The sequence below is a fragment of the Rhinatrema bivittatum genome, chromosome 3 (assembly GCF_901001135.1).
Source record: "Rhinatrema bivittatum chromosome 3, aRhiBiv1.1, whole genome shotgun sequence".
In the NCBI taxonomy this organism is placed as follows: Eukaryota; Metazoa; Chordata; class Amphibia; order Gymnophiona; family Rhinatrematidae; genus Rhinatrema; species Rhinatrema bivittatum.
Genome location: NC_042617.1, coordinates 89,504,462 through 89,527,339, shown reverse-complemented (window position 1 = coordinate 89,527,339; position 22,878 = coordinate 89,504,462). Strand labels below are relative to the sequence as shown.

General features: G+C 46.8%; 1 protein-coding gene across 1 annotated transcript in view; it reads right to left on the bottom strand.

Moving 5' to 3' along the window:
• Positions 1–22,878, bottom strand: part of EML6 (EMAP like 6) — an 815,949-nt gene that overhangs the window by 448,477 nt on the left and 344,594 nt on the right. Inside the window, exons 14-15 of the mRNA XM_029593447.1 lie at positions 11,425–11,611; positions 2,878–2,983 (exon numbers count right to left, since the gene is read on the bottom strand). Of these exons, the coding sequence (XP_029449307.1) occupies positions 2,878–2,983; positions 11,425–11,611 (293 nt within the window). The remainder of the gene's footprint in view (positions 1–2,877; positions 2,984–11,424; positions 11,612–22,878) is intronic.

Here is a 22,878-nt window from a genome sequence, read left to right as displayed (position 1 = left end):
AATATATCAGGAAATTGAAAACTATATATAGGCTACTAGATTAACAAAGATGATGAAGGGCTTAAATAATGAGGAGAAATTGTCTTAACTGAGGCTATCCTTCGCTTTGATCAGCCTACACAAATACTACATACATAGCTTTATCAGGAACTGAAGGGGACTTTTCCATATCTAGATGAAGGGGCTATCCATTGAGATTAGAAACAAGAAAATAAGTTCCTGTGAAAGAAAGAGTTCTTTTACACTGAAATTAAGAATCCTCAAGATTAACATAAATTTTTTTTTCAAATTTGAAAAGTTTCAAATTTGTAGGTGCTGATCCAGCAATTGACTCAGATTGTCTTCTTGGAAAATAATTGTCTTATAGTCATTTGGGGATTTCTGACTTCCTTTGTCTCCCCAAACACAAATCATTCTCCTCCAAACATGAATAACTTTAAAGAAGTTTGAATTATAGGAAACATACATGGAAATACAGTAGTTCTAATTTATATTTGGGAAGTTGATTGGTTTTCTTCTTGCCACTGATAGTATGTGCAACAAAAGAATAGCAGCCACTCAGCAAGGGCTGGTGCAGTTTCCAGTCCTGAATTTGTATATTAGCAGTACAGTGAATTGGAATCAAAGATAATAAGCTCATATCGTATTTGATTCTCTTAAACACACAAACATCTGCATACATTTCTGCCTTACTTTTTAACCTAGCTGCACGTTTATGAATAATCTGGTATCTGATTATCTAAAGCAAGTAAACATAATAAAAGTTGTGATTTCTGTAATACTGTTACCAGGTTTAAGCTGAAATAGACCAGTATATGAAAAAAATAATTAAATCAGAAGAATTTTCTTTAACCATATTCCTTATGAAGTTCAAGCTCATTACGCAACATGGAAAATCTAAATACTATAATTAAGAAATGTCAACAGAATTGTATGTTGTGTGACTAGATAATAGTCTCCAGCTGCACGCTGAATATATCAAAGATGCATGTATAGAAAATATATACTTTAAACTTATATAGCAAAGGTATTCACTAAATGTTTTTAGTTTATTTCTTCAAAGATCACAAACATTACATTCTTGCAGTCTACAGTCAGAAGAAAAACTGCTTATAACTGTTATAGGACAAGTGATAACACCCGTATATCATTAGTACTGAATACATTTTTTTTGATACTATGGGGCACTTGTAATCATAAATCCCTCATACATTTTGAAATCTTTTTTTGAAAATTGCAAATAAAAAATTCATATGAATGAAAATGCACTTCCCTTAATATTTTGAATGCCTGTACTGGGAAGTGTTTCGTGATTGATATGGCACCATGTTTCACCGATTGCTGTTTCAGGGGATTCTGACTAAAGCTGCTGCATAAGTCATCAAAAATGAGCCTTGTTGGATCAAGAAAAACATATCTAAGTGCCTAATTCATCAAGGTCTTTTCCCATTGACACAGAATGGGAGAAAAGCCTTAGGGCGAAATTTTAAAAGCCCGGCGTGCACAAATAACAGGAGATATGCCTGTGGCTGGGCCGTGTGCGTGCCGAGAACATTTGAGAAACGGCCCGGCCACACACATATAGGGAGATACGTGCGCAAGTGCCAGGCTCAGTAAAAGGGGCGGACCAGGGTCTGTGCGGGACGAGGGCCGGTCGGTACAGCGCATGCCGGCAGCCAGCCAGAGTGTGGAATTAACAAAAAAAATTAGGCTAGATAGGTAGGGGTTAGGGGTCGATGAGGAGAGGGGAAATGGTAGGAAGGGCAGTTAGGGGGATAGGAAACCAGGGAAGGCCCTATTGTATCACCATGCGGGTCTTTTTTTTGAAAATCCCCCTCCCCCCCATTGCACATGTGAGTCTGAACCCACCCGCACATGCGCGTGGTATCGTATTTTATAATATGCATGCGGTGACACACACATTATAAAATCAGCGCATCCATGTGCGCACGGCGGGAACCACGTGCCTTTTAAAATCTAGCTTTTAGTGAATCAGGCAGTAAGGTTGCAAGCAATTACAAGCATTCAAAAATATTAAGGGAAGTGCTTTAAGGGCATAACCATCAGTCCATACTGCTGGCTCAGTTTACAGTAAATTGAGCTAGCAGTATATGCACCGTAGATAATGATAAAACTCCTAAAGCACAGCAGTGAAACACAGAACCATGTCGGGCTTCTTGTGCAATGAAGAGGGAAATTTTTTTCTAGTGATATAAAAATTTGAAAAACATGTAAACATTTAAAAAATAATTAAAAAATGTAATAAGTGATAAAGTAAGTTTTTAAGGGACTGTGATTAAAAATAGGATGTTGGCTATATGAATGTGCCGTGCTCTGGATATATGATTGTTCTTTTTCCACTTCTTAAAGAGTGAATGATGATGACATACTGACTAACAGGGTCATTCTTTATTGTGCGATGGGCCATTATCACGGGGGGTAAAATGCTAACTAGGGGAAGGGGAGGAGTGTGGGCGGGTTTTGGGCAGTGTTATGACCTGGTAGCACTGTGGGCGATAATGTTTTCCACATTATCGCCAGCCTTACCACAGGAAATAACACCATCTATTCCAATGGTGCTATGGGGACGATGGCGTGCAGTGTGGGTGCACCACGGCAGGTGAAACCACACCGCCACAATGTTGCTGGCTACACACTATCGCTCCCCGCCCCTTTTCTGGTCATGGCTCATCTAGGCCTAAGTGATATATTGTTAAAAATGTTATTATGCGAATTAGTGAGCAAGCATTATTTGGTTTCACATATTTTTTTAATAACATTTTTAATGTGTTTTGAAAGTTTTAATTTTAGCTAAATATCAAAATTGAATAACTTATGTAATAACTAGTTTAAAGCAGAGGCTGCTACTGTACTTACCTGAAAAATCCAAGGCACATACTCCTCTTTGATGTGACCCTTTCATGAGTGAAAGGCATTTCAGTGTTTGAGTATCCCACACATGAATAGCTGCATCTCTTCCAACCTAAATTAGATCGCCTGTATTATTAGTTGGTCAGACATGTAGGTTCCCTCAGGGCTCAGTTTCTGAATGAACCATCTCAGCTCACCCTGAAGCTTTTTCGGCTGTCCTTTACTTTCAAAGCAAGTTCACTCATGAAAGGGAGCAGTGGCCCCTCCTAGCCTACTGCATTCATTTTTTGTCAAAGTAACTATGTATTATACTTATAGATGTCAACTCTGACCACTCAAGACTTGAAGGGAAGGAAAGCAAGAATGAAAAACAGAAAATCCCATCAGAACATCTAGACTCTAAAGTAAGTGTTGACGCTAAAAGATAGATTTTAAGAGCCGCGCACATTTGTCTGCATGCATACATGCGTGCACGATTTTATATCGACACTCGCATGTGCGCGGGAATCCCATCTCGAGCGTGTAAGGGGGGAATTTTAGTAGGTATGTGTAGCGACACAATAGGCCTATTTCCCAGTTCCCTCCAGTTCGCCCCAGTAAAGGAGCGGACTTCCTAAACCCCCTACATAACTTGCCTCCCTTTTACCTTACTAGCCCCGTCCCCTAAAACCCCGCTAACTATCCTTTTTTTTAATTTTTTTATTTCACTACTTATACACTATACATAGCAGAAGCAAATTATGCGGTTGAGGGTTCCCAGCGTGCACTAGAGCACGTAAGTGACTTCATGGGTACAGCTGCAGCCCGCCCATGCCCATTTCCAGCCCCTTTTTTGTCAAATATTTTTTATCCGCATACCGGGTGATACGCGCATAGCCACGGGCCTTTTAAACCCCGCGCACGGCCAAGTCACGCGCATATCTCCTGGTTTTGCTATGTAGGGCTTTTAAAATTCACTCTTAAGACAATATTTTTCCATTTTATAGTAAAGACAGCACTGTTTGATAATTAGGTAATGAGATATATTTTCTAGACTCTATGTAACATTAACACGCCAGTCAAATGTTAAGATGGTAACTTTCATACTGCTGCGCGAGTGCACATGTGCATGCTTTTGTCGGACTCCACTGATATATATTTTATAATATATGCATGCGCATGTGCGCTCAATTTCAAGTGGACGTGTACCTGTGTGTGCAAATCCTGCTTCTACTGCATAAGTGGTCAGATTTTAATAGGGATGCACACTGATGCCATTGCCAGTTTTCCCAGTTCATTTCCAGTTTACCTAGTTAAGGAATAGGTCTTCCAAAGCCACCTAGTTTAATAGTCTTCCATTCCCTCCTGTTAGCCCCGAGCCTTAAAACCCCACTGACCTGCCTAGATTATTTTGTTTTATTACTTACATATCATCCATAGAAGAAGTAAAGTTACATGGCAAGAGACCCCAGCATGCCAGATCATGTAAGTATTTACGTGCAAATTTACAGTTAAAATCTTGGAATGGTCATGTCCCACCTTATCCCGCCCCTTTTTGAGAAGTTCCAATATGTGTGAGCAGCAGCATTTACATGCGTATCTGGGCGGCTTTTGAAATCCACTCAGTATGCATGAGCCCGAAATATTTGCGCATCCCCTAATTCCGACGCATGTCGGGCTTTTAAAATTCACCTTTAAGTGTTTTTGTAAAATAAATGATTGTAATGTCTGCTCCAATACAATTAACAGAAACAAAAATCTAGCAAATCATAAAGTAGAGGAAAAACTAGAAAAATTGATTATTAAGAAACCTAGAATATCATACAGATGAAATAAAATACACTGATATTTTGCTATTCAGGACTGTGGCTTACTCTGGATTGAATGAACAGCAAAATAGTAACTTCCAGTATGGTTAATGTTCACAGTATGCGATCTATATTCAGAAGCATTTAGCCAGACAACTCAGAAGTTATCCAGTTAAATGAACATTTGGTTACTTATCCGGCTAAATTCTAGCTGAATAACTTTTTACTGGCTAAATTTGGCCGGATAAGTCATGGGTATTCCAGGAGTGTAACTGGGAGGAGCTGAATTAGCCAGACTTATCCAGCTAACTCTGGTCGGCCCATACACCTGTCCTAAAATTAGCCGGATAAACGTATCCAGCTAGCTTTAAGATAACCGGATATATTCAGTGGCGTGGCCGTGACAATGATTATATAGGCTACATTACCCAGATAAGTTTATTTGCCTATCTTAGCTGAATATGGGCTTTTTAATGTTTACAGTACAAGAAATTTTAAACTTGCATGCACAAAGATGAGATCTGTGATTTTATTAATTGTAATATCAGTTATAGAGTGCATTTAATGATCTATATTAGTGAGATATTTGGAGCTATGACTACTATGGCATTAAAAGAACATTTTTCAGAACATAAGGCACATATTGAAATTAATAAAGCAGAGTTCTTACCTGGAACAGGTGCTCTCCCAGGCTAGCAGGATGTTAGTCCTCACAGATGGGTGACATCATCAGATGGAACCCGGCACGCAGTGCTCAGCATGCCACTATCACCGCAGCCATGCGGGGTCCCCCTTCAGTTTCATATCAAAGCATAAAAGACTAGCAGAAAATAAAACAACAAAATGCAGACAAACCCAACGCCGTGGGGTGGCGGGTGGGTCTTGTTGAGGACTAACATCCTGCTGTCCTGGGAGAACATGTGTTACAGGTAAGCAACTCTGCTTTCTCCCAGCACAAGCAGGATGGTAGTCCTCACAGATGGGTGAATAGCAAGCTGCAGGCTGCCCCCGGAACACACTGGGCCAACAGACACCCAATAACATGCACAGGCACAACAACAGGAGTGCTGTTGACAACAACGGGAGGCAGTCTGAACCATATGTTGGGCCCTAGGCAGGGAGAGTTGGGTTCTCACACTTGGAATAGGTTACGGAGGACAGACTGGCCAAAGACATTGTTCTGTTGACCATCCTTGTCCAGACAGTAGTGGGCTGCCAATGTGTGGAGGGAATTCTATGTCGCGGCCTTGCAGATTTTAGCAATAGGGACTGCACGAATGTGGGCCTCCAATGCTGCCATGGCGCTCACTGAGTGCGCTGTTACTCAGCCTCCGAGTAAGGCCCGCCTGCTCATAGCAGAAAGCGATATAGTCCACCAACCAATTGGATAGGGTTTGCTTGCCCACTGCAGCCCCAAGTCTGTTTTTGTCAAAGGAGACGAAGAGTTGGGTGGACGGCCTGTGGACTGCAGTGCGCTCCAGGTAAAAAGTGAGAGCACGCTTGCAGTCCAAGGTGTGCAGAGCCTGCTCACCTCGGTGGGAGTGTGGCTTCAGAAAGAAGGTGGGCAGTAAATGGACTGATTCAGATGGAAGTCAGTCACCACCTTAGGCAGGAACTTAGGGTGAGTGTGCAACACTACCCTGTCGGGGAAGAACCTCATATAAGGCAGATAGGTTACTAGGGCCTGCAGCTCACTAACCCTGCAAGTGGAAGTAAATGACACCAGGAAGATAACCTTCCAAGTGAAGTGTTTTAACTTGCAGGAGCGCAGAGGCTCAAACAGAGACAGCATGAGCCACGCTAACACAACGTTGAGGTCCCGGGCCACAACAGGAGGATGCAATGCGGGCTTCAGCTGGAATAAGCCTCTCATGAAGTGCCCCACTAAGGGTTGCCCCAAGACCGGAGTGTCGCCCACTCTGCAGTGGTAGGCGCTGATGGCACTCAGGTGGACCCGGATCAAAGTAGTCCCGACTGAGAGACAGATAGTCCAGGAACTGAGGCATGGGACAGGGGAAAGGTTCAAGACCCTGTTCCATACACCAGACTGAGAACCTCTTCCATTTTAACTGGTAGGCCTTCCCTGTGGAAGGCTTACGAGAAGCTACTAGGACGTTTGCAACATTGTCGGAAAGGTTGAGGGACTGTAACACTAGCCTTTCAACCTCCAGGCCATGAGGCCCAATGACCGGAGGCTCGGGTGGCACAGCCTGCCCTGATCCTGTGTGATGAGGTTGGTAGAGGTGCCCAGATGTATGGGTTCCTGGACTGACAGGTCACACAGGATCGGAAACCAAACCTGTTGCAGCCAATGCGGGGCTATCAGGATCATGAAGCCCCCATCCTGCTGGAGCTTCATGAGGGTCTTGCCTATGAGTAGAATTGGAGGATATGCGTACAGGAGACCCGCACTCCAGGATTGAGCGAAGGCATCCATGGCTGGTTCCCTGTCCTCCCTGTAAGGGAATAGAAGCGACTCACTTTGTGGTTCTGGGGGACATGAAGAGATCCAAGTCCAGCAGGTCCCACTTGCGGAAGATCTTCTCCACCACAGAGGGATTGAGGGACCATTTGTGGGGGTGGATGTCAGACTGAGGCAGTCCGCCACCACATTCTCCATCCCTGCCAGGTACACAGCTTGCAGGAGCAAGGCTCATAACAGGGTCCAGGCTCAAATTGCGCTGCTTCCTGACAGAGGAAATAGGATCCTGTGCCCCGCTGTTTGTTCACTTACCGCATGGCCACCTGGTTGTCTGTCTATATCAAGAAAACCTTGTGGGACAGGCGATCCTGGAGCGCATAGAGGGCATACCGCATTGCCTGAAGTTCTAGGAAATGTATCTAGCATCTCACCTCGGGCTTCATCCACACACCTTGTGTGTGGAGGCCGTCAACATGAGCACTCCAACTGACAGTTGAGGCATCTGTAGTAAGGATCACCTGAGCTGGAGGGGGCTGAAACGGAAGTCCCTTGTTCAGGTTGGCTTCCTGTGCCCACCAAGCGATGGAGAGCTGGAGCGGCTCGGTTATCCAGACCAGCGCAGAGTGTTCCTGAAAGGCTTGGTGCCACTGAGAACACAGGGTCCACTGTGTCACTCTCATGGCCAGTCGAGCCATTGGGGTGACATAGACGAAGCCATCATGTGGCCCAGCAGTCACAAAAGTAGGTGGGCTGAGGCCATCCGTCGGCGATGAATGGATATGGCCAAACCTGCCAGTGTTGTTACCCGTTCATTGGGAAGGAATGCTCTGGTCACTGTGGTGTCCAGGTTCGCTCCGATGAAGCTGAGCCACTGGGATGGCGTCAGCTGGGATTCTGGGTAATTGATGAGAAACCCCAGCGACTGGAGGACTTAGATCGTCAAGTGCAGGGACCAGAAGGCTCCCTCCCTCGAGGAACTCCTGATGAGCAGTCATCCAGAAATGGGAACACGTGCACTCCATTGCAGCACAGGTATGCCCCCACCACTGCCAAGCACTTGGTGAAGACTCAGGGTATGGAGGCAAGGCCGAAGGGCAGAACCCTGTATTGAAAATGCCTCTGGCCTACCACAAAGCACAGGAATTTCCAATGAGGCGATGTGCGCGTAGGTGTCCTGCAGATCAAGAGAGCAGAACCAATCTCCCTGATGAAGAAGTGGGGTTAAGGTCCCCAATGAGACCATCTTGAACCATTCCCACCTCAGGAATCTGTTTAAAGTTCAGAGGTCAAGGATGGGACGGAGACCACCTGTTCTTTTTGGAATGAGAAAATACCTGGAGTAGAACCCCCGGCTGTGTTGGGCGTGGGGAACCGGTTCAGCGGCTCTGGACCGCAATAGGACTGAGAGTTCTACCTCGAAGGTCGCCACATGCTCCACAAGATTCTATCCTGGTGAGAGAGGGGAATCTGGCGGGATCTTGAGAAGATTTAGGTGGTAGCCTCGTTTCATGATGGTTAGCACCCATCGGTCGGTGGTGATGGGGGTCCAGTGGTCTGTGAACAAGGCTAGCCAGCCCCCAACTGGGGGCCGGAACCTATAGGCACTGGGGTTAGGCTGCTTATCTCTTTGCGCCAGTCAAAAGCCTGCCACAGGGATGGGCTGGGCCCGAGGTGCCCGTTGTTAGTGCAGATGGCCCTTCGGGGCAGTCCGAGTCGTACAAGCTCACAAGGCTGGAGGATAGTATCTCCGCTGCCTGTAGAATGGTTTCCTGGGGTCTCTATGCGGCGCCCTGTGGATCACCGAGGAAAGGTCCGAGGTGCTGGCGGACAATTGTTGCAGGATTCTGTAGTGATCCTTCAGCTGGGCCACTGCATCTTGGACCTTATCCCTGAACAGGTTTTACCCATACAGGGGAGGTTGGCCAGCTTCTCCTGGACTTCGGGGTGGAGGTCGGAGGCCTTAAGGCAGGCCCAGTGCCAAGCACCAATACCAGCCACCGATATCCTTGCCACTATCTCAAATTCATCGTAGGCCACTCGCACTTCATGCTTGCCAGCTTCGAACCCCTTTTGCACAATGGACTCCAAGCCTTCTTGGAACTGCTGTGGGAAACCTTCAGTAAGCTCCTGGACCTGCTTCCATTGGTTGCGGTTGTACTGATTCATGTACAACTGATATGCCGCTATTCAGAAAATGAGCACAGCCCCCTGGAAGACCTTGCAGCCTAGAGTGTCCAAGGCTCTTTGATTTTTTCCCGAAGGAGCGAAGGAGTGCGGGACCTCTTGGCCTTCTTCTGAGCAGACTCTACTACCACCGACAAGTGTGGGAGCTGGCTCTTCCGGAAGCCTAGGGCCTGTTGCACTAAATAAATGGCATCCATCTTCCGGTTTACCGGAGCCTGGGTGTTCCCATAACCAGTAGAGGAGCTCTAGGAGAACCTCGTGTACCAGAACAGCCACCACCTCCTTAGGGATGTCCACTAATTGGAGGACCTCCAACATTTTATGGTGGGCATCCTCTTCTGTCAATAGTTAGAAGGGTGCGGTCTCCACCATCGCCTGAACAAAACTGGCGAAAGATAAGTCCTCTGGGGGTGAGCGGCACCTCTTGTCTGGAGATGAAGGCTTTAATGAAAGATCATCAGAAGCATCAGAGGAAAACTCGGAGGAAGCATCGCCCCATGGGTCATAAGGGACCTCCTCCTCACTGCCGAGCTACCTGGGTTGAAGAGGAAGTTCAAACCTTGGGTCCCGGGGCACCAGCATCGATGGCTGGTCAGAGGGCCCCAATATCAGCCGCATAGGCCTCGAGGGCCCCGGGACATTCGAGGGCACCGATGGAATCCGGGGAGCCAAGGCACCAGATGGCCCGAGAACAGGATCAGACACCGAAGGCATTGCCCGTGGTAGCAGGCACAGATCTGCATCCTCCTCCTCTGAGGAACCCGGATTCGGGATAGTATTGGAGGGAGGAACCGGTGGCAGATGGGGTCCCAGAGGACCTCCAGGTACAGGCTGCATCAGTAAAGCATCGAGCAGCACATCCAACCTTTCCAGCAAGGGTGCCAACATCGAGGGCACTGGTTAAGGTGCGGGGGCCAGCGTCAGTGGCTGCTGGAAGCCCTGGAGGGCACTGAGCACTGCCTGCTGGACCACATGATCCAGCTTCTCCCAAAATGCAGGCGTAGTGAGCAACGAAGTGGGAGGAGAAGGCAGGCGAGGTGTAACCGGGGCCTCCACGGGTGTCCATGGATATTCGGTACCAGACACAGAGATCGGTGGGGAATGACCTGGGCTCCCAGGTTTGGAGGAGGATGGGGCCTCCTTACCCCGGGGCCACTTTGGAGGGGGCTTGTCCAGGGCCAGTGCCCCTCCGGTATCTGCGCTGGCACCATGATGCGATGACCTTTGGTGCCAGTGTCGGTGCTTCCCTCGGTGCTTGGTCCAGTCTTTCTCAGGTGCCGAGAAAGATGATCCTGAGGCCTTGGAATGGCCTGACGCCAATGAGGGGCAAACCCCCATGCCTTTTTCATCATGGCGGGACACTGATGGTGAGAGTCCTGAGTCAGATCGATTCCCTTGACTCGACTTCGCCGGGACTGGAGTTGATTGAGCTGATTGTCGGGAACAAGTGCTCCATCTTATCTAGGCGGGCTCGCCGGCCTTTGGAGAGTCATCTGAGCACAACTGGGGCACTGATGGACATTGTGGAAAAGCCCCAGGCAGAGGACACAGATGTTGTGCGGGTCCGTAATGGACATAGTCCGTGGACACTGAGGGCACTTCTGAAAATCAGTTGCCATTGAAAAAAGATAGCGTGCAGTCGGTGGCCAGTGTGCAGTCAGTGGCCGGTGGCCACTGGAGGGCAGATGCTCGGAAACCGACCACAACAACTCAAAGAAATGTACCTACCAAACACCAGAGGAACCAATTCGCAAAGGGAGGACCCCGGAGCGGGAAGTACCGTGAAAAAAACAAGAATTTCTTCCATGAGGAAAAAATAATTGAAGAGTTCCAACAACCATGAGGCAACAGCACCACGGAAAAAAGGAGACTGAAGGGGGACCCTGCGTGGCTGCAGGGATAGTGGCATGCTGGGCATGTTCAGTGTGCCAGTCAAAGTTTCTAAAAACTTTGACGAAAGTATTCCATGCCGGACTCCATCTGATGATGTCACCCATCTGTGAGGATGACCATCCTGCTTGTCCTGGGAGAATGCACAATATTCAATGTAAATGTGTATGTGTTCAGAGTATAGGGTCATTTAGCTAAGGAGTCCACTGAATTGCCCTGCCAGGAGATCTAAATCTTTCTAAGGTCATCTTACTTACAAGAAGTGCTTACCTGCCCAGTGGCTACATAGTCTTTCACTGGATGAATGGCTAGGCTGAGGATGTCATCATCATGACCAAGATAGAGTCTTTGAGAATGCTGCTGTCTGTTGTACACCACACCCACTGCAGCAATATGATATACCACTTCACCAGACTGCGTGTAGAACAAATTATTTCGACAATCATATCCTCTGTAGCTGAAATAAATATAATGAAAATAAAACCGAATAATACAAAAATGCTTCTTTTCTCAGCAGTGGCAACAAGTGGTTAATAAAGTTGATGGTGTGCCCTTCTTAAACCCATAGGAGCAATCCTTCTCACTCCGGCCATACTCCAAGCAGCAGCAGCTCCTCTCGCCCCACAGTGGGCACCAATCAAGCCTGGATTTGTCAATAGGCCTGTGCCTAGGGCGGCCAAAATCTGGGGGAACAGCAAGCTGGCTGAAGATCTGCTGCCTTTTAGCTGTGCTGAATCTCACTCAGCAGAGAAGAGCCCTCTGTTTCCTGATTCAGCCTCACCCCTCCAGGCGGCCTGCAGGGAACTGGAGAGGAGACGGAGTAAGTCTGCTAAGTCTGCAGTAGAAAGAGCAAAGGGTGATCATTTTGGGGAGATTAGGAGGGTCTGAGTACAGATCATTGGAGAGTGGGAAAAAAGACTGGGGGATGAAAGGGAGATTGGCTGGAGAGTATACATCTGTGTGACAGAGGGGGAACAAGGGTAGGAAACAGTGTGTGTGTGCGTCTAAAGGAAGGTGACAAGTGTGTATATTTATTTTATTTATTTATTTAAATTCTTTTAATATACCGATGTTCAAGAACCAGGTCTTATCGTACCGGTTTACAATAAACTAGGGGGAACCAGTTAAACAATGAAAGCAAAAAGCAAAAGTTACATTAAACAGGGAAAGTGGAACTGGGCTGTTAGAAAATATATATGTGTGTTATATTACGTGGGATGTTACAGAGGAAATACAAAGAAGGGCATGACAGGAGCATAGTAAGGACACCTCCCTTCTTTCTTTCCCACCCAATGCAATTGAAATCCCTCCCCAGATCTTGGAACCTCCTTTCCTTCTTTCTTACCTTTCCCTTCTCCCCAGATCCTGGAATCCACTCCCCAACCTTTCCTACTCATTCCTCAATCAAAAAACAACCCTCCCCTCTCTCCTCTTCCCCATTCCAGATTCCTAATCTTCTCCATCTCTAATTTTTCCTTCTCACATTTCTCCCCCTGCTTACTCCATTCTGGAGCCTCCTCCCTTCCTCTTCACATCCTCAAGGTCTCCGCCCTATACTGGTACTCGAGATCACTTTTTTTCACAAATAAAAATAAATTATACTAATAAATATATTGTTAAATTAATTTATTTTTATAATATAATAAAAAAGATGGAAATGTTTTATAGTTTGCTTCAGAATTTTTTTTATTTTTTGTCACAGAATCTAACCCCTGGCTGACATACAGGCCTATCCTGTAAAGTGCGGCCGCGTTTACCCTGCTCCTAAGCCGCTTCTAACTCACGTTCCGGCCGCGTTAGCCCTTCCTGCGATCCCGAATCCCCTTTAACCTACTCCTACCGCGTCCTAAATTCCCCGGGTAACCCCTTCCGCCCGCGGCATGTATATTGCATGCAAACGAGCGAATTAGCTCGATATTGCATGCAAACGAGCCAATTAGCTATTCCCCTAGCATCCCGTAACCCGTGCCCCGACTAACGCTACCTTTCCCTGCCGTTTTGTCGCGCGTTTAACCTGCAAACTTACCGCCTACCCTGACCCAGGCGGTAGAGGCATGGGTAAGGGTAGGTGGCAAGCTTTCCCCCAGCCCCCGCTCACCTGCCCCGGCCGCGATCATGGGTGCCGGTCTCCGTGGCAGCCCCAGTCCTCTCCCCTGCTCCCGAAGCCCCCGAAGTCCTCTCCCCTCCTCCTTCGGGAGGAGGGGAGAGGACTGGGGCTGCCACGGAGACCGCTTTCCCCGTGCAAGTAAGTTGTTTTGCCGCTTGTCTCTTCTCCCCCCTCGGGGGGAGAAGAGACAAGCGGCGAAACTGAGCAGCGAAGCCCGAACCCGACCCGGCGAATCCCGGACCCGACCCGGACCCCCAACCCGGACCCGACCTGACCGCTGTCAGTCTGTTCTCCCTCCTCCCGGAGCAAGGCTGCTTTTCGCGCCCTGCTCCGGGAGGGAGGAGAAGAGATGACAGCGGCCAAACTAAAAAAAAAACAAAAGCTTGTCTCTTCTCCCCCCTCCCGGAGGGAGGGGGGGAGAAGAGACAAGCGGCGAAACTGAACGACGAAACTGAGCGGTGAAGCTAAAAAAAAAAAGAAAAGCAATTTTTTTTTTTTCAAAATTGACAATTTTGGTTTTTTTCCAAAAGCGACTTACTTTTGGGATCTGTCAAGATCCCAAAAGTAAGTCGCTTTCAGACGCCTGCACAACTTACTTTTTTGCAGCCATCATCAGTGACACGACCTGGCTCCGTAGCTCCTCCCGACAAGATGGCCGCCTGCATGGGGAAAGCGCGCAATTGGCCGCTCAAGACGTGACGTCACGATGTCACGTCTTGAGCGGCCAATTGCGCGCTTTCCCCATGCAGGCGGCCATCTTTGTCTTCGGGAGGAGCTACGGGAGGCAGATCGTGTTCCTGCTCAGGGCTGCTGGCTACAAAACAGTAAGTTTTTGCCGCTGAAAAGTTTTTTGCCGGTGTCCGGGCTGGGGGAAAGCTTCGCCGTTGTCAGTGTCCCCCCTCCTCCCGGAGCAGGGCGGAAAATCCGCCCTGCTCCGGGAGGAGGGGGGACACTGACAAGTCGTTTCGCCGCTGTCTTCGCCGTTGCTTCGTCGCTGTCAGTGTCCCCCCTCCTCCCAGAGCAAGGCGGCTTTTCGCGCCCTGCTCCGAGAGGAGGGGGGACACTGACAAGTCGCTTCGCCGCCGCTGTCTTCTGGCTTCGCCGGTGTCCGGGCTGGGGGAAAGCTTCGTCGCTGTCAGTGTCCCCCCTCCTCCCAGAGCAAGGCGGCTTTTCGCGCCCTGCTCCGAGAGGAGGGGGGACACTGACAAGTCGTTTCGCCGTTGCTTCTGCGCTGTCGCCGCCCTTGCTTCCTGGTATCTGTCATTTCAAATGACATTTGAAATGACAGATACCAGCGTGGCGTGAAGCCTTAGGCCCGCGCACCCAGTATCCTGTATAGGCGCTCTATCCAGTATCCTGGGTTGCGCGGACCTAAGGCTTTTCGGACGCGGCTTACATTTACATACAATTAGGCTTCAGGATCGAGCGGTAGGTGAGCTGCACTGTGCGGGCGGTAACCGCGGGTGCCGTAGGCACTAACGCAGCTCTTCCTACCGCTCGGTACTGGATAGGCCTGATAGGAAATTAGAAGACTGTGCCTCAGACCTTCTGCTCCCTGTGTCCAATTTCGAAGGATGAGGGGGGTGACAAGGGGCAACAACACAAACAGTGCCTAAGGGCACCAAAATCCTAACTCAGCATATGGGCTCTACTCCTCATTACAGTAGCTTCTCTCACCTCAGCCTCTAGACCTGCTGGCAACAGCTCCTCTCCCTGCCAGGTCTTGTTCCTGATTACAGCAGTTCCTCTTTCACTGAGTCCTACTACCAGCATCAGCAGTTCCTCTCTTTTCCTAGGTTCTGCTCCTGGCAGCAGCTAGTCTTGCCTCGCACTGCTGGAACACATTCCCAACAGCAGCAACAACTCTTTCCCCCAGCCCTACATTCCACAGCAATTCTCTCTCATCCCAGGCCTTGCTCAGAGTGGTGGCACTCCTCCTCTTCCCAGGTCCTGCTCCAAGCAGCAATTGTGCACTGTCCCATGAAGTGCTTTTCTCCCATGATTGAATGAGTGACCAACTGGATCACTCCTTGGTGTCCTCATCAATCATGCTAATGACTAGTCTATGGGACTCATCTATGGAACCCACGAGAGAAGGAACTATACTCGACTTAGTGCTCACTAATGGAGATAATGTCTATGATGTCAAGGTGGGCGCCCACCTCAGCACCAGTGATCATCAAACGGTATGGTTTAATATCACTAAAAGAATATGGAAAAGAAGCTCAAAGACCAGAGTTTTACAGTTCAAAAACACGGACTTTGAGGAAATGGGGAAGTACCTAGAGGAAGAACTAAATGGATGGGAGAATGAGAGAGATGTGGATCAGCAGTGGACCAATCTAAAAGGAGCAATCACCAAGGCAACTGCTCTATATGTTAGAAATGTAAAGAAAAGCAAAAGAAAAATGAAACCTATCTGGTTCTCAAAGGAGGTGGCTGACAAAATTAAAGCTAAAAGAACAGCATTCAAGAAATATAAAAGATCCCAAAGGGAGGAGCACAAAGAAGAATATTTGATTCAACTGAGGGAGACGAAGAAATTAATCAAGTTGGCAAAAAGTCAAGCGGAAGAGAGGATTGCCAAGGAGATAAAAAATGGTGACAAAACATTTTTCAGATACATCAGCGAAAAGAGAAAAGTCCAAAGTGGTATAGTGAAATTGAAAGGTGGAAATGATCAATGTGTGGAGAGAGACGAAGAAATGGCAGAAATATTAAACGAATACTTCAGCTCTGTGTTCACTAAAGAAGACCCTGGAGAAGGACCATCTCTACACAACAAGAAACTGGAGGGAAGTAGAATAGATGAAAATCCTTTTACAGTAGAAAATGTATGGGAAGAGCTAAAGAATCTGAAAGTGGACAAAGCCATGGGACCTGATGGGATTCATCCAAGGATACTGAGGGAGCTCAGAGATGTGCTGGCGGGTCCGCTGTGCGACCTGTTCAATAGATCCCTAGAAACGGGAGTGGTGCCGAGTGATTGGAGAAGAGCGGTGGTGGTCCCGCTTCACAAGAGTGGGAACAGAGAGGAGGCTGGTAACTACAGACCGGTTAGCCTCACTTCGGTGGTGGGAAAAGTAATGGAGTCACTGTTGAAAGAGAGAATAGTGAACTATCTACAGTCCGGAGAATTGATGGACCAGAGGCAGCATGGATTCACCAGAGGAAGGTCCTGTCAGACAAATCTGATTGACTTTTTTGACTGGGTAACCAAGGAATTGGATCGAGGAAGAGCGCTCGATGTCATCTACTTGGATTTCAGCAAAGCTTTTGATACGGTTCAGCACAGGAGACTGGTGAATAAAACGAGAAGTTTAGGAGTGAGGGCCGAGGTGATGACCTGGATTGCAAACTGGTTGACGGACAGAAGACAATGTGTGATGGTAAATGGAACTTTCTCCTAAGAGAGAGCGGTTTTAAGTGGTGTACCGCAAGGATCGGTGTTGGGACCGGTCCTGTTCAATATCTTTGTGAGCGACATTGCGGACGGGATAGAAGGTAAGGTTTGTATTTTTGCGGATGACACTAAGATCTGCAACAGAGTGGACACGCCGGAAGGAGTGGAGAGAATGAGACGGGATTTAAGGAAACTGGAAGAGTGGTCGAAGATATGGCAGCTGAGATTCAATGCCAAGAAGTGCAAAGTCATGCATATGGGGAGTGGAAATCCGAATGAACTGTATTCGATTGGGGGGGGGGGGGGGGAAGGCTGATGTGCACGGAGCAGGAGAGGGACCTTGGGGTGATAGTGTCTAATGATATGAAGTCTGCGAAACAATGCGACAAGGCGATAGCAAAAGCCAGAAGAATGCTGGGATGCATAGAGAGAGGAATATCGAGTAAGAAAAGGGAAGTGATTATCCCCTTGTACAGGTCCTTGGTGAGGCCTCACCTGGAGTACTGTGTTCAGTTCTGGAGACCATATCTACAAAGAGACAAGGACAAGATGGAAGCGGTACAGAGAAGGGCGACCAGGAAGGTGGAGGGTCTTCATCGGATGACATACGAGGAGAGATTGAAGAATCTAAATATGTACTCCCTGGAGGAAAGGAGGAGCAGGGGTGATATGATTCAGACTTTCAGATACTTGAAAAACTTTAATGATCCAAAGACAACGACAAACCTTTTCCGTCGGAAAAAAATCAGCAGAACCAGAGGTCACGAGCTGAGGCTCCAGGGAGGAAGACTAAGAACCAATGTCAGGAAGTATTTCTTCACGGAAAGGGTGGTGGATGCCTGGAATGCCCTTCCAGAGGAAGTGGTGAAGTCTAAAACTGTGAACGACTTCAAAAGGGCGTGGGATAAACACTGTGGATCCATCAAGTCTAGAGGGCGTGAATAAAGTGGAGGCATTCAAACACTGCACGGAGCGGCAGTAGCCACAGAGGCATTCAAACACTGCACGGAGCGGCAGTAGCCACAGAGGCATTCACGGAGCGGGATGCCAGTGGCCAGTAATTTGTAAAGGGTCGGGGTGGGTTTTTTTTTTATCGGGCCATCGGCGCCATTTTTATCAGTGGTAGCCAAAATGGCGCCGATGGCCCGAGAGCGGGAGATCGCGCCAGGACGACCACCCCCCCCCCCCCCCCACTGGACCACCAGGTAATTTAACATTTTGGGGGGTTTGGGAGGGTGGGGGAGGGTAAAGGATTGGTTTTAAACGGTCAGGGTGGGTTTAGAGGTTGTTTTGGTGTGCCGGTTTTCCCGCCCTCCCCCCAAATAATTCCCGTACTCGATTTAACGATTTTTCACGATAAATCGAGGGAATTCCTATTGTATCGAGTCCCTTACCGATTAATGACGATTTTAAAATTATCGGACGATAATTTAAATCGTTAAAAAACGATTCACATCCCTAAGGAATAATAACCCTTTACTAAACTACAAACTGGATTTCATTTAAGCGGGAGGAACTATTTTGGGTATCTGCAAGTGAGGCATTATCTTGAAAAGTTTATTGGGTTGAGAAATATAAAGAAAGCCCCCATTGAGCTTGAGGCATTATTAGTTAAGAGAGGGAATTTAAAAAATGTATACGTGATTATTGCCACAATCTAGTGGGAAGTTGAATCATGAACTTCAGTGGGAAGGTAATCTCCAGTGTAGTTTTGAGGTAGCTACATGGGTTAACATTTAGAAGCAGATTGCGAGGACAACTGTGTCTGCCTCCTTAACCAAGTCAATGCAAAAGGTCTATTACAGATGGTGTCTTACTCCTCAGAAGCTTAAAAAGATTTATCCTTCATATTTGGATACATGCTGGAGAGTGTGCGGTGGGGTAGGTTTGATAGTGGACATTTGGTGGAGCTGTCTGGTAATCAAAAAGTTCTATACTATAGTTCAGTACTAAAGGAGGTCACGGGGATACAGGTGGTTTTTAGTCTGAAGCTTTGTCTGTTGAATGTGGAACAGGATGCTCTTCTGGGTTGGACTGCTAAACTGGTTGCTCATATATTGCAAGCAGCAAGAAGTGAGATAGTGGTATATTGGAAAAGGAAGTGTGCTCCCAAGAAGTTTGTCATTTATAATAGATTATGACAAATGTGCTATATAGAAAAGTTAACGGTGATATGGAGGGATTGTATGGGAATCTTTTATGGTTTGGGCTAAAGCCAAATGTTAAGGGTTTAAAGCAGGATGGAGAGGTAGGGTGGGGGAAGAAGGGAAAACAAGGAGGAGGTTGTTCCATGGTTGGGATAATAACAGCCAAATTTTAAAACGGTCATGAACGTAAAAAATGGGGGTTACATGTGTGGCTGGGCCTTGTGCGCGCTGCGCACTTTTTCAAAAGAGCCCAGCCACGCGCGTAACCCCCGTTATGTGCAGAAGTGCCGGGCCCAGAGAAAGGGGCAGTCTGGAGGTGGAGAGGGGCCGCTATGCCGGGGAAGCACATGCTGGAAGCCTGCCGGTGCACACATGTTGCTACTGCTCCTGAAGCGGAGCAAGAGGTAAAATAAAAATTTGGGGTTAGACAGGATAGGAGTAGGGGGCAGGAAGGAGAGGGGAAGAGGGAGAAAGGTCAGTTAGGTGGGTTGAAAAGTTCCCTTCCAGTCCGCTCCTTAATTGGAGCGGACTGGGAGGGAACTGGGAGAGGCCCAGTACAGTGCGCTCCGTCGGAGCGCACTGTACTGTATCGGCCTGACAGTGATTAGTACTGATTTCCTGTCTTTCCATTAGCCCTAGGCAATGTATTTGTTCCTCCTTTAACCACAAGGCTAGAAACAGCATATAACAAAGAGCACTGCACTGCTTTTAAATACTTTCCCAGACTATGAACAAATAGAAAGGGGAGTAAAAACAAGTTTGTATAATCTTGTAATTGTAAACATTATTGGAAATAGAGTAAATGGTAAAAAGAATGACTGTACCAGAAAGAGTAATGTGGTGAAACCAGGAAGTAAACAGAAAGACAGACGAGGGGGAAAAAGATAGAGACAAGAAAAAAAGAGCATGTCATTGTGCATCATCACTAATGAAAGGGAGAGATGTAGGGACAGAAAATGTGAAAAGCTTTGCAACAGGACAAAGGGGCAGTAATAGGGGAAGGGTAACACACCCACCAATCACAAAAGTCAGTAACAAAGACCAGAAAATTGAAGAGCTAGCAAGTTGCTAACCCGAACAAAGCCTTCCCAGCGCTGCCCACGATTTCCCTCCCTTGTGCAGTGACCACTTCGCCTGCCTGACCGGACAATCTTTTCAGGAAAATACACTGCCATCGAATGTACATATATGTATATTTAGCTTAGTTTTGCTTTTATATATTTTTTCTACCTGATTCATACAAATGCTCTTTTATAATCTGTCTTATTATTGCTAAGAGAAAATATAATCACCTTTCTATATCACTACTCTTTCCGAGTATTATTGCTATTTACATAGAAATATACTACAATAGGAGAGGAAAAGGAGGGAGGGTAGATGAATGTGCGATCGGTTCTTATAAGCTAACACATTAGTGATTAGAAGGGCACATACCGAAATCCCTCAGCAAAAGTAAGGAATTGGGCAAAAGATCCAGGAGATCCTCGAACCAGTGCACACTACACAAAGCTGTAACATTTTGCTATATCAGAATTTGGGCCCAGACATTTGTAGCACACTTTGTAGGTACCCGTGATTGAAATCGGGTGCCCAAAAATGAAGACTCTGAAGCTGATAGCAGTTTTCTTGGTCTTTGATTTTTTTCTTTGTCATTGTGGAGATTTTTGTAGTATTTAAAAAGTATTGTAGAGAGACTGATGAGGCATCATGCAAAAAAACTCACTGAACGAGGCAAGAAAAAAGTAACCTCAAAAATCAAATTCACAAAGAAAGAGAGGGCAGCACGAGGCTGAGGGGATCACAAGGCAATGCATGTGTGGGAACTTTCATGCATGCTTAGTAAAATTTTACTGAGCTATGGGATTTGGATCCATTTGACCCAGTCGGATGACAATACCTGTGTGACATGGCTAATTCAGCCCTGCCTGATGATGGAGAATCATAACACCTAGGGATTCCTAAGGGTTCAGATATTAAATATTTGCTATTCCTGGGGAGATGAATATTGACATGCAACATCTGACTGAATTTCTACTTATTGTCTCTCTATCTCATTGAAATATACCCTGATTTTGTCATTTTAGATTTTTATCTAGATTGCAAAGAGGACCAGGATGGACAATTCAATTAATTGCTAAATTATAACTTTTAAACATGACATATCAAAATCAGATCAGCCTATATGTATATATTTCATGTTCAGGCTTTTCCTGAAAACAGCCTATCTACAATACTGCACTGCAATAAATTCAAGGCCAATTAACTAAAAACAAGTGAACCAGAGAAAAAGCAAGTTTGCTTACCGTAAACGGTGTTTTCTGTAGATAGCATATGAATTAGCCATGCTGTCTGGGTACGTCCTCCGTGCCACTAGGTGGCGGAGCTCTCTAAGATCACCCAAAGTCTTTTGGTGAGATGTTCCTCCCTGCATACCAGCCGTGTTTCCTCGAGGCTCCTCAGTCCATGTCAAAGCAAGATGAAATGCAATGCCGAACTGTCTGGGGAAGCGGGCGGGTCAGCATGGCTAATTCATCTGCTATATATGGAAAACACCATTTACGATAAGCAAACTTGCTTTTTTTTCCCATAGATAAGCAGCTGAATTAGCCATGCTGTCTGGGAGTCACCAGCTGAAGTATTGAGCGTGTAGTTTACGTGAGTATTTATATGTAATTGAACGCTTAATACTATATAAAAGGCAGACAGCTCCTATAAGTGAGTTGAAGTAGAAGTGCTCTTGGTTAGGATTATCTGCCCCATCTCTGCATCATATTGGTCTGTTTGTCTAAACAATAATGAAATATGAAAGTGTGCAGTGATGACCATGTGGCTGCTTTACAGATATCTGAGATAGGTACATTGTGAAGATGTGCGACGGAGGCAGCCATTGCTCGCACTTGATGGGCTTTGGGTGTGGAGGATAATATTTCAGAACATTTCTGATGGCAGAAACGTATGCAGTTAGAAATCCAGGATGATAAAGTACGTTTAGAAACATGAAGTCCTGGAGCATTTGGATTGAATGAGAGGAAAAGTTGTGAATGTCTGTTGGTAGACTTTCGTTTCTTGTAATTTGCAAGTGCACGCTTGCAGTCCAATGTATGGAGACGCTGTTCGCTGTCATTTGCATGCAGTTTGGGATGGAAAGTTGGCAAGGTTATGGTCTGATTCAAGTGAAAGGTGGAGACCACTTTTGGAAGGAAATTAGGATGTATACATAGCGTCACCTTGTCGTGGTAGAATTCAAGATAAGGTGGGTAGTACACCAATGCTTGAAGTTCACTGATTCGCCTTACGGATGTAAGGGCGACTAAAAATAGCACTTTCCAGGATAGGTAATAAAGATGGCAGCTGGCCATTGGTTCGAAAGGTGGTAACATGAGTTGTTCCAGAACTGGGTTGACATCCCATGGTACTGGTGGTTTCTTTAAGGGGAGTCAGATGTAGAACACCCTTCATAAAGCGAGAAATAGGAGTATGACATGCTATTGATTCCCCGTTTAAAGGTGTGTGGTAAGCTGCTATCGCACTAAGGTGAACGCGAAGAAAGGCAGTGGCCAGACCCTGAGTATAAAGTAGATGGAGGTAACTTAGAAGACGTTCCGGTGGACACGTTAGTGGGTCTGCATTCGTGAGGAACACCAGGATATGTAACATGCCCATTTGCGTTGGTAGTTTTGTCGTGTTGATGGTTTCCTGGATGCGATCAAAATATCTTCCAGTTGAGGTGAAATGTTCAGATTTTGGAGCGTGACCCTTTCAATCTCCATGCAGTGAGATTCAGTGATGCATGTAGTGGATGGAGCAATGACCCTTGTTGTTGGGTGAGGAGGGTGGGGGCATTCCCTAGAGGTATGGGTTTGCAAATCGATAGTTGAACTAGGTAGCTGTACCACGGTTGACGTGACCATGCTGGAGCGATGAGGATCAGATTTGAACTGTCTTCGATGCACCTCTGTACTGTTCGGAAGATCAGTGGAATAGGAGGGAACGCATAAAGGAGGACCTGAGACCAGTCCAAGAGAAAGGCATCTTGTGTCAGCTGGCATGTGCTGGGGTACACTGAG